Source organism: Anabrus simplex, chromosome 1, assembly GCF_040414725.1.
Source record: "Anabrus simplex isolate iqAnaSimp1 chromosome 1, ASM4041472v1, whole genome shotgun sequence".
NCBI lineage: Eukaryota > Metazoa > Arthropoda > Insecta > Orthoptera > Tettigoniidae > Anabrus > Anabrus simplex.
Window position 1 is genome coordinate 1,446,705,513 of NC_090265.1, and position 12,238 is coordinate 1,446,717,750.

At 39.9% G+C, this 12,238-nt stretch overlaps 1 protein-coding gene across 1 annotated transcript in view; it reads left to right on the forward strand.

The window, feature by feature from the left end:
- Polr2A (RNA polymerase II subunit RpII215) overlaps window positions 1-12,238 on the forward strand; it is a 364,959-nt gene that overhangs the window by 157,374 nt on the left and 195,347 nt on the right. Inside the window, exon 13 of the mRNA XM_067137935.2 lies at window positions 8,090-8,259. Within this exon, the coding sequence (XP_066994036.1) occupies window positions 8,090-8,259 (170 nt within the window). The remainder of the gene's footprint in view (window positions 1-8,089; window positions 8,260-12,238) is intronic.

Below are 12,238 nucleotides of genomic sequence, written 5' to 3' on the forward strand. Positions count from 1 at the left end.
TAGTTATGTAATATTTATCGATAAGACCACTAATATATATATTTGAGAATTTAATTTTAGGCCTCCCTCTAAACTACCATTTTACTCAGCGTGAATGAAATGATTTATAGCCTAGATTGTAGTGGCTCATTCCCCGACTTTACATACCGATTTTCATGAAATTCTCTTCAGCCGTTTTCTCGTGATGCTTGTACATACATACAGGCAGACTTACGGAAAAGTAAGAAGTGCATTTCCTTGTTACTGTGGACATGACCGATACAGAAATATCGTTCTTTTCAATTTCTGAGCAATGTACAGACAAAACTCTTATTTTATATAATATATAGATTTGGTTGGTAACTGATACCAAGGAGATTCCTCTATAGTTGTTAGTTTTATCACCTTTTCTGTGCAGTGGGTGAATTAGTGCACATTTCCAGTGCTCGGGAATCTTTTCAATGGTTCAGATATCGCTGAGAATAGCATGAAGTTTTGAGGCAACCAATTTTTCACATTTTGGCAATTATACAGTCCTTACCTGGACCTTTGTTATTTTTCAGTTCACTGATAATTTGTTTGATTTCCTGTAAAGTAGATGGTTCCGAATCTGGAGGGCCGGTGGGTTTGAAAAGGGTTTGCTAACAGTTTGCAATTTTCCTGGTTATTTGTTTCTAGAGTTCCATCCGGACATTTGAAAGGCTAGTTGTCTGGTAACTTGATATTTCTTCTCTGAAAGTTCTGTAAAAGTTTTGTGTGTTATTCTTTTTGAATTCCAGTTCAATTTCTGCCATTCTTCTGTGATTATATTTGAGTGTCTCACATGTGATGATTTTTGAGGTTTGTTTCGGGATCTTAATTCCTGCCAAGTTTTTCCAGTTTTTGCAGGTTGTGTTTTTAATCTCTCCAGGCTCTCGTTCTAAGTTATATGGCCTTGTCACAGGTTTCATTCCACCATCTGTGTTTGCGATTCCTGGGAGGGATGCCTATACTTTCATAAGCTTCTACAAATGCTTCTTTGAGTTCTAACCAGTTGGATAGATTCTGGTTAGAGATATTTGCAATAAAGGAGCCCGAGTTTTCTTTAGGATGTTCTGGGTCGATTTGCAGCTTCCTGCTTGTTTGATTTTGGGTCTGTTAGGTTGAAATTGGACTTTACCTGGAGATGAAGTGGTGATCAGAGTCAGTAACTGTTTTCTTGACTCCAGCATCCATAATTTCCCTTTGATTTTTCTTAGAAATCGCTACGTGATCTGACTGGAATTCCCCTAAATGAAAGTTAGGGGATTTTAAAGTAGTTTTCTTTTGTAGTAGTGCCAGGAAATGAGTTGACATTAATTTTAAATTAAAAAACTCGCAGAAGCCAATTAATCTTTCTCCGTTTCTATTGGTTCTCTGGTGAGCTGGATAGAGTCCCATGTTGGTTCTGAACTTCTTTTCCTTGCCAATTTAGGCATTAAAATTTCCCAAAATGATTTTGACATGATGCTTTGGAATTTGGCTGTAGCTTCTTCTAGTTGTTCCCAGAAGTAGTCTACTTTCTGTGGATCTTTTTGGTTGTAGTTGTTTGTAGGTGCATGTGCACAGATTAGTGTATAGGCTTTGTTTCCTGACTTAATTGAGAGTAATGAAATTCTTTCAGAAGGAGACGTGAAGTTCAATTCTGAGTTTGTAAGGTTTTTCCTCACTGCAAATTCAGTACCAAACCTATCTGGCTTCTTAGGGAAGGAGATTGCTGGTTTACCTTCGTAAACTGTCTGAATCAAAATGATTTTCATCATCATACCTGGTTTCTTTGAGTGCTAAAATTTGGACGTTGAATTTATCTAGTATGTCTGTTAGTTGTTTTAGCTTTCCAGTCTTAAGAAGAGTATTGATGCTTAAAAAGTGCCAATGAAACGTTTGCACTTTGGGCGTAGAGATTTGGGAAACTGATCCATTCCCTCATGATGTTCTCGGTCCCCCAGAATCCGATGACCGAGAAAGACTAGTATGACTGGGGTAGTAGTGTCCTGAACTGACATTTCTGTCATGCTAGTAAGTTGAAGAAAATGGGGAGATTGACCTCCGTTATCCTCATTGGTACAGCTAAGGTGTTGAGCCTTAGGCCGCGTGCACACCGAGCGCGCTTCGCATAGTGTGTCGCGTGTTGCTCAACGCTAAGCGTCTCGCTAAGCATAACCAGTGCTCTGTTCGTAATCCAGGTGTTCACACCGTCCGCGCTCTGCTGCACTGAACGCCTATCTTACAGCTAAGCGAAGCGCCAGACAACGCGCAGTGCTGGTTAATTGCTTAGCGTTACCTAGCTGGTTCTGAATCTATGGAAGAAGAAATTATTCATGCAGTGTTTCAAAGAGAAGAAATATGGAACCCAAGACACAAAAACTATAAAAATGTAACTGTTTTGCAAAATAAGTGGACTTAAGTATCTACAACAGTTGTATCGCATTCCTACAGTAAACATATACAGTAATATTACTTCTACTGTCACACTTTACTGGGCTTAACATTGTGACGTAATGAAAATTATTATGAATTTTAGCGCCGGAAGTGTCCGAGCAGAAGTCCGGCTTGCCAGGTGCAGGTCTTTTGAATTGACGCCCGTAGATGACCTGCATTATGATGAGGATGAAATGATTATAAATACACACATACACCCAGCCCCCGTGCCAATGCAATTTACTAATTATTGATTACAATTCCCGACTCTGCCGGGAATCGAACCCGGGACCCTGTGACCAAAGGCCAGTGCGGTAACCATTTAGCCATGTAGCCGGACACTTTGTGACAAAGTCATAGAATCTCCCAGACTATGTCATATCGGTTTATAATTTTGCCAATGGAGGGTGGTAACATGAAGAATATCACTCTGCAGGCTAGTAGTGGGCTTGGAAGTAAATATTTCTGTTTATTAATTATATTTGTCACACTTTTGTTGCGATGATTAATTGGGTATGCTAATTGTAACAATATTGCAAAATACTACAGTATTTATAATTATTATATAAAGAGCGTGATTTAGTCGGAAATTTAATTTCCACGTGTTTGTTACACGGTGCTCCTAGATAATTCGGAAAATTGAATTTCTCCCAATACTTCTCTGCTACTTGACGCCACATTTCAGTTGCAGGGTTTGGAAGGTCAAAGGTATTTTTTGTCATTCTTAAGTAATCATAAAATTTATCGCGATAAAGTCTTGCATCTCTGTGCAAACGATGGAATTCTCTGAAAGTAATTCGTTCATTAAATTCATGAACCCACTTTCGATTCTTTTTCCTAATTTTCAATTTTAGGTAACTGTTATCCATCAGTAAACTGTTTCTAGTGTACTTGGATAACGGCATTAGTTTGTGACCACCCTAAAACGCCTCGCACCAACCTAAGCGGAGAGCACGGCGTAGAGTTTTCGGTGTGAACAGCAAGCACGCCTTGCGCTATGCATAGCATTTCACGTTACACGCGACACACTATGCAAAGCGCGCTCAGTGTGCACGCGGCCTTAGAGGTTGCCTCATGATGTTTTCTGGCTGTACCTGCTTTTGGACCGCGAGAGAGATTTTATTTCCCTCAGACCCTCCGGACAAGTCCGGCAAGTCCCCCGATCCTGCGCCTAGGACGCTCCCGATAGAGGAACAGGAAAACCTCCACGGGATTATTATTATTGTAGAATGATCGGAACATGTATAAATAAAGTATACCAAGAAAATGGACACTGGAGACTAGTTTCTAACGAAACAGTTCACAAAGAAATAGAACCAGTAATGAGCACTATAAGAAAAAAGCGAATCTCTTTCTTTGGTCACCTAATTAGAAGACCCGAAAATAGAATCAGCAGGATAATAATAGGAAAAATGTGGAACAGTAAATATTCTGTCATATAGAATGCGGACAAGTCAGGGCGAACCTGTGTGAAAGCAGTCTCGATCGAGTGCGTACCAACTCAGTCTTTTTCTTTCTCAAACTGGTGTTATCTTTTTGTTGTTTTAATCAAATGTCAAGCCCTTGCTGGCAAGATGTAGGTGTGTACAGTGCGCTATGTCTTCTGGTATGGGTTAGAGCAATTTGTTACTTTCATTGACCTGTCTAAGTCTCATCCTTGGCTTTGACAATGTGAAAGTGACCGAGGTATGAGCAATGCTTGTAATACCATTCCTTATGCAGCCAGTCCCTGTTATGAATGGTGTGAAAATATCGCTCATAGGGTCGGTTGGTGCATGCATTTCAGTGGCCTTTGCAGACTGATATGCAACAGCAACTTCTGGCTCGGTGAGGAAAGCAACGGAAAACTGCCTCACTCCTCATTTCCCTAGTATGCCTCTTCAGTGGCGCCTAGGCTGTCTATGATAGCTTTTGGTGGAACTGTAGAGGATCAAACCAGCCTTCGGGCTGAATACCCAACATACCTACAATCAAATGTCCAGCAACCCCTGTGGGTGGAGGGCTCAGGCGAAGAATACACCCACTGTATCCACTGCCTGTCGTAAGAGGCGACTAAAAGGGATGACCCAGGGATGATGATATCAGAACCATGAGACTACTTGTGATCTTTGTAATCGAAGTGCCATGTGTCGTACAGGTGCTCGTGACCATGCACTAGATTAGCTAATTTCTCTGTATCTTTTGGAGACATTGGTCAGTATGTAAACTCTGTGAAAATTTACAACTGTCCACCAGTTCACTGCGAACTAGTTTGGTCGGCTGCGGTAGGCCGCCTTCTGTTTGACCTGGATGACGTAATATCACAGTGTACAGAGTCTGAATGGACGAAAGCGACCTATGCGTGCGCACAGCCCGTTTCCTGTTTGACAGAGCCTTTAGAGTAATATTAAGTGGATTACAGAAATCAAAGAAGATATCAAGGAACTACAAATCACAGCAGAGGATTTAAAAAACAAGACCCACAGAATATTGACACCAGACTACAGACCAAGATCAACAGACACGGAATGAGTGATTTCAGATGAGGAGAGAGAAATCAAGGTCCGAGAGGATGAAGTAGAACTGGGCTGAGAGAAAATCGAAATATCCATTGTATAATTGACTAAAGTAAGTCCAGTGAAAGCCATAAAATGTGAAATAAAGAAAATACAGTAGAAGTCTGTTATAGCGAGAATTCATAATGGCGAAAATTTTACTCGCTATAGCGGATTGACATTATATCCAATTTTTTTTGTAAAATTTGGGAAAACCCCCATACACATTAAAATCAGTATGAAATGGCAGTCAGTTTATTCAAAACTTGCGTTTTCCCAGATAATGTCCATACTACGGCTTACTTGTTTGTTGTTTTTTGAAATCCGATACGTGAAAGTGTGTCTTTAATTTCATTCCAAAAAAATATATATATATTACCGTATTTTTCCGAATCCAAGACGACCCCCACCTTTTCCTTCAAGAAATTTTAATCAGGCTTAAAAACTGCTTTGTAAAATAATATAAATGACTTTCTTATACAGTACGAATTTTAAGACTGTTTGTAGATGCTGAACATTGGCTTTAGTTATGCCATATTTTTTGCGGCTGTACAATTATGCTTTATTTAAGCGGGTTTAATAACCATTAACTTAAGGTTGGCATAATATCGAAGGGAACTCGTTGAAGAAGTGCCAGCGATACACATTCCACGCGTCTCTACGATGATCCATCAGGAAAATATTCTTGCTTACTATAAAACTGTTACTTTCACTCAGCGTCAGATATAAGTGGCTGCCACCACATGCACGTCTTGCTTGCCGGATTCGGCAAACTTCAGCGGCCAGCGGTGTATATGCCTTAATCGCGGACTTTGAAAGTCAATGAACGAGTTTACTGCACCGTGGTATGGCAATTCCGCCCTTGCATTTTTGTGCACATACCTCAGAATTTCATCTTTGACATCTTTAAAGCGTCTTTGTTGCGGGCTACTGAATGCATTTTTTTTGTGCAGTACGCATTTTTAAGCTACCGTACCTTTGTTTTCACGGTAACGCCGAATATTGGCTTTAGTTAGACCTATGCCGTATTTTCTTGCGGTTGCACAACTACTATACATTTCCGAGTGTTTAATAGCCAGAACCCGTTTTTGCTGGCAATACCTGGCAATACCTGTTCCACGTATCTTTACAATACGATGATCCATCACGAAAATATTCTTGCTGTCTATAAAATTTTACTAAGCGTCAGGTACAGCAGACGCGTTATAACTCTGCTACTGAGTAGCCATGGCCTTTGTAAGAATTCGAAGGCTCGCATGTTTTGATGCCATTCTGCAGATTTGAGATAAGTATTTGTAGAGGATTATACAATGTCATTCTCTCTTCACTATTTCCCGAGATCCAGTGACGTTACGCATATGCACCGTACAACCGGTCGCCGCGGCTAGCGATATATGATGAAGAGGCGGTTGTTTATTGACCACGAGTTTTTGTGTGTGCGTGTGCTCGCACGGAGTTGAAAAGAAACAACGTGGTTACTGCGGTAGTTACCAGTGGTGCTTATTACTGTCAGGCCGCGAATGCAAATCGACCCTTGATTTTTCACATGATATTCTGAGAAAAAAAAGTCTTCTTGGATTCAGAGAAATACGGTATCACTACAGAGGTTTCTGTGGCAAACATTTCAGTTTTCTTCTTCAAACGGCGTCGCCTAACCTAACCGTATACGTACCATGAAAACTTATTTGCAACGCATGTAGAGAATTTATAATCTCCTCGCTAAAAATTGACATGGGAATAGCTTTCTGAAATTTAACTAGACGCAAGAACATATAAACTATCCTCTGAAATCAGTGATGTACTCTGCCATATCTTGAGGTGTATCACATTCTTACTTAATTTCATTGTACGGTATAACATTAAAATTAAGAGATCGTTTACTTCAGCCTTTATTTTTAACAAGTTAACAACTGCTATCGGCCACGTTATTTGCGCATTTATTACAAAAACGTGTTATCCTCGTTCGTTTTGAATTTTCTTTAGAGAACAGCAGTTGACGGGTATTACTAATCGACTCCAACATCGTCTGGAAAATTCTAAATTCCCATGGAGGGAATTAGATATTTTTTCCAACATCGTCTTCGAATGTTGACGAGAGAGGTCGCAAATGCACGTAAACTATACCGTACCGAAGATGATCGATTGCATTATGTGGCAAACGTTTCAGTTTTGTTATTCAAATAGCGTCACCTATCCTAACTTAACTGTACTATATGTATGATGAAAACATACCTCAAGCACCAGTAGAGAAATTATAACCTTCTCGCTATAAATTTGCATGATATATGACTTTCCGTAATTTAACGAATGCGAGAAAATATAAACTAACCTCGTAATCAATGACGCACTCTGCCATATCTTGAGGTGTAGGCCTATCCCATTCTTACTTAATTGTGGTATTTAGCATTAAAATTAAGCGGTCATTTATTCAGTGTTTATCTTTAATGTGTTAACAATGGTTATCGGACACATTATTTACGCATTTATTACGGAAACATGTTCTTTTTCATTTTTGTTTTCTTGCGGAAGAGCAGTCAACAGGTATTACTATTCGACTCCTACATTGCCTTTGAATGTCGGTGAGAGAGCTCGCTAGTGGGCATAGCGAGAAAACATTACCGAAGATAATTGATCGCGTGCAGTATAATGACTGGGTGCATATATATCGGTAACGAAAAAAATTGAGTGCACATAATCTCTCGTAATAATGGAATCGTCAGTAATAGGGCTCTCGCTGTAACTGAAGGATTAATATAGGAATTTTGAAGGGACGGACAAAAATAATCATTATAACAGGGTTCTCGTTATATGCCATACTCGCTATAGCAGACTTCTACTGTAAATTGTTGTTGGGAGCCAGTCTGACGTCTGCACTAAGTGAAGTTTATCTTTGTTCTTATTGTAATTAATTTTACTCATCTCTTCCAGTTCCCTCTGCCTGTCCTCGTCAGTTGTCATTGTTTATATTTTAGCCTCCTTCCTAGTTTTGTATATTAGACGAATGAACAAATTAAATTTCTTAAACGTGAGATTTAACTATTGTAATTTTGAGAGTTTGAAACATATACTTCCCTATCTTAGTTTTGATAGTTGTGTTCTTATTAGTTTTTGATTTAATACTTCTATTTCTACATTAGGTCACTCAATTGGAATTGGTGATACCATTGCTGATCCTCAGACATACTTGGAAATCCAGAAGGCTATCAAGAAAGCCAAGGAAGATGTAATAGAAGTTATCCAGAAGGCTCATAATATGGAACTTGAGCCGACGCCTGGAAATACTCTGAGGCAGACCTTCGAAAATCAGGTATACTTCATGAATAAATACTTTCTTATTGTAGCATGGTGGGGGAATAGAATATATTGATAAACCATCTCTGAATCATGCATGCACACGTGTTTTCTCATTACTGGTAAAAGTGGAATATCATGAAAAACATTACTATTTTACATTGGCCTAGATTGGTATTTGTTCATTGCCCATTAAAGTTTTCTGTGGTAAAATTCACAATTCTATGACTATTTGCAATTGGCTTTATGAAGCACCGACACAGGTCTTATAGCAATGATGGGGTAAGTAGGGACTAGGAGTGGGAAGTGGCTGTGGCCTTAATTAGGGTACATTCGCTGCATTTTCTTAATGTGAAAATGGGAAACCACGGAAAACAACCGTCTGGGCTGCTAACAGTGGCGTTCAAACCCACTGTTTCCCTATTGCAATGACCCTGACCGCACGACCCTTATCTCCCACCTGCGCAATGGCCATTTATTCGCTGCCATGTGTACAGGACATGGCAAAGGTAAATGCAGTAGGAAATTGCCATCTGCTGGTCTTGTGTGACCTGCAGAACATGAGAGTTCAAGAAGGCAGCTCTTGCATTTAAGGATCACTATAGTAGAAATACTTCATTATCTTCCTTAAACTTTGGCTCCACTGACAAGTAGCAGTTATGAAATGTGAAGTGTAATTTTCAGGCCTTTCTTTCCACTGCAAGGTATGATTCTTTTTAAATGAAATAACTGAGGTCCACTGAAAAGTACTTGAGATAGTTTTATGTCCATTGTGAGAATATAGTTGTACACAAAGAAGTCAGCTGTATACATTCATTTGCAAGGAAATGGCACACCAAGAAGTTGACATTTTGCTGCAAAACTTGGCAGCTAATCGAATAATTAGCGTAGTGATGCAATTAGTTGGATAGTGTTGCTACCGGAGGTTATGAATGTGCTGCTGGTTGTGGAAAGCTTGTTGACCACTCGGCATGCCTCGATACACCAACCCACTGTTGTCTCAGTTTACAATGGTGTCATGAATGGCAAACCTGTACTACTACGGACAGGAACTGGTTATTTTTTAGCGATTGATTCCAGGATCTCTCGGTGCACTGATGATAGTTATGCTCGTGTCTGGAGGCCTCGTGATGAGTGCTTCAGTCTTGCCATTGTGTTGTGAAACACCGCTCTCACTGCTGGGGTGTTGGTCTGGGGGTCATCGCATATTACTGTCGGTCATCCCATATTAGTGATATGAGGGATCTTCTTCTTCTTCTTTTCTAGCCTATTTCAATCCACTGCTGGATATAGGTCTCTTCCATGTTCTTCCATCGTCTTCGGTCTTGAGCCACTTGGAACCAACGTGTTCCAGCCAATAGCTTTATGTCGTCGAGCCATATATTCTGGGGTCTTCCAATGCCTCTCTTGTGTCCCCATGGTCTCCAGTGAACAATCCTAGAGGTCCACCTGTTGTAGTAAAACGAAATGTGCTGGACATACTTCAGCTGCATGTTTTGCCCTTTATGACTGGGTTTCCAAGAAGCATTTTCCAGCAGGATAATGCTGGACAAGGGTATCACAGGAATTCCTCTGCAACATTGCCACACTCTCATTGCCTGCCTGATTGCCAGATTTATTGTCCGTCGGACATGTCTGGAACCACCTGGGGAGCCAACTCCCATAGTCTAGTAGTTTATATGATCCAGAGAAACAATTGCTGCATGTGGACAAGTATGCTGCAGGATACCATTAAAAAACTGTGTGCCTCCTTGCTTACTTGTATTTCATGCCCTACCCAAGGTAGATGCATATGCACTGTGTACTAGAGTCTCACTTCAGCTGTTCATTTTTCCCTCGCACTAAATTATTCTTTTGTTCTGATACTGTAATCACTGACTTACAGTTACATCGTTGCACACCTGTGTTAAGTTTTGTGCTTTCTGGTAACTATTCTTTGGTGCAGAATTTTTATGAATTTTATGTAGTAGTTGAGGCTTTCACAGGCGGCATTAATCATGTCTGTATTTTAATAATAATAATAATAATAATAATAATAATAATAATAATGTTGTGAGTTTGAGTCATCAGTCCATATACTGGTTTGATGCAGCCCTCCATGCCACCCTATCCTGTGCTAACCATTTCATTTCTACGTAACTATTGCATCCTACATCTGCTCTAATCTGTTTGTCATATTCATATCTTGGTCTACCCCTACCGTTCTTACCACCTACACTTCCTTCAAAAACCAACTGAACAAGTCCTGGGTGTCTTAAGATGTGTCCTATCATTCTATCTCTTCTTCTCGTCAAATTTAGCCAAATCGATCTCCTCTCACCAATTCGATTCAGTATCTCTTCATTCGTGATTCGATCTATCCATCTCACCTTCAGCATTCTTCTGTAACACCACATTTCAAAAGCTTCTATTCTCTTTCTTTCTGAGCTAGTTATCGTCCATGTTTCACTTCCATACAATGCCACGCTCCACACAAAAGTCTTCAAAAACATCTTTCTAATTCCGATATCAATGTTTGAAGTGAGCAAATTTCTTTTCTTAAGAAAGCTCTTCCTTGCTTGTGCTAGTCTGCATTTTATGTCCTCCTTACTTCTGCCATCGTTAGTTACTTTACTACCCAAGTAACAATATTCATCTACTTCCTTTAAGACTTCATTTCCTAATCTAATATTTCCTACATCACCTGCCTTCGTTCGACTGCACTCCATTACTTTTGTTTTGGACTTATTTATTTTCATCTTGTACTCCTTACCCAAGACTTCATCCATACCATTCAGCAACTTCTCGAGATCTTCTGCAGTCTCAGATAAAATTACAATATCATCGGCAAATCTCAAGGTTTTGATTTCCTCTCCTTGGACTGTGATTCCCTTTCCAAATTTCTCTTTGATTTCCTTTACTGCCTGTTCTATGTAAACATTGAAAAGGAGAGGGGACAAACTGCAGCCTTGCCTCACTCCTTTCTGGATTGCTGCTTCTTTTTCAAAGCCCTCGATTCTTATCACTGCAGACTGATTTTTATACAGGTTGTAGATAATTCTTCGTTCTCGGTATCTGATCCCTATCATCCTCAGAATCATAAATAGCTTGTTCCAATCAACATTATCGAATGCCTTTTCTAGATCTACGAATGCCATGTACGTGGGCTTGTCCTTCTTGATTCGATCCTCTAAGATCAGACGTAAAGTCAGGATTGCTTCACGTGTTCCTACATTTCTCCTGAAGCCAAATTGATCTTCTCCCAACTCAGCTTCAACTTGTTTTTCCATTCTTCTGTAAATAATACGTGTTAAAATTTTGCAGGCATGAGATACTAAACTAATGGTGCGGTAGTTTTCACACCTGTCAGCACCGGTTTTCTTGGGAATAGGTATAACAACATTCTGCCGAAAATCGGATGGGACTTCTCCTGTCTCATACATCCTGCACACTAAATGAAATAACCTTACCATGCTGGTTTCTCCTAAGGCAGTCAGTAGTTCAGCGGGAATATCATCAATTCCAGGTGCCTTGTTCCTATTTAGGTCACTCACAGCTCTGTCAAACTCTGACCTCAAAATTGGGTCTCCCATTTCATCAGCATCAACAGCCTCTTCATGTTCCAGAACCAAATTATCTACATCGTTACCTTGATACAACTGTTGGATATGCTCCTGCCATCTTTCTGCTTTGTCTTCTTTCCCTAGAAGTGGCTTTCCACCTGAGCTCTTAATATTCATGCACCGAGATTTCCTTTCTCCAAAGGTTTCCTTGATTTTCCTGTATGCAGCATCTACCTTTCCCAAGACCATACAGTCTTCGACATCCTTGCACTTCTCCTTCAGCCATTCTTCCTTAGCTACCTTGCACTTTCTATCCACTTCATTCTTTAATCGCCTGTATTCTTTTCTGCCCTCTTCATTTCTAGCATTCTTGCATTTTCGTCGTTCATCAATCAGGTCTAGTATCTCCTGAGTTATCCACTGATTCTTAGTTGATCTTTTCTTCCTTCCTAA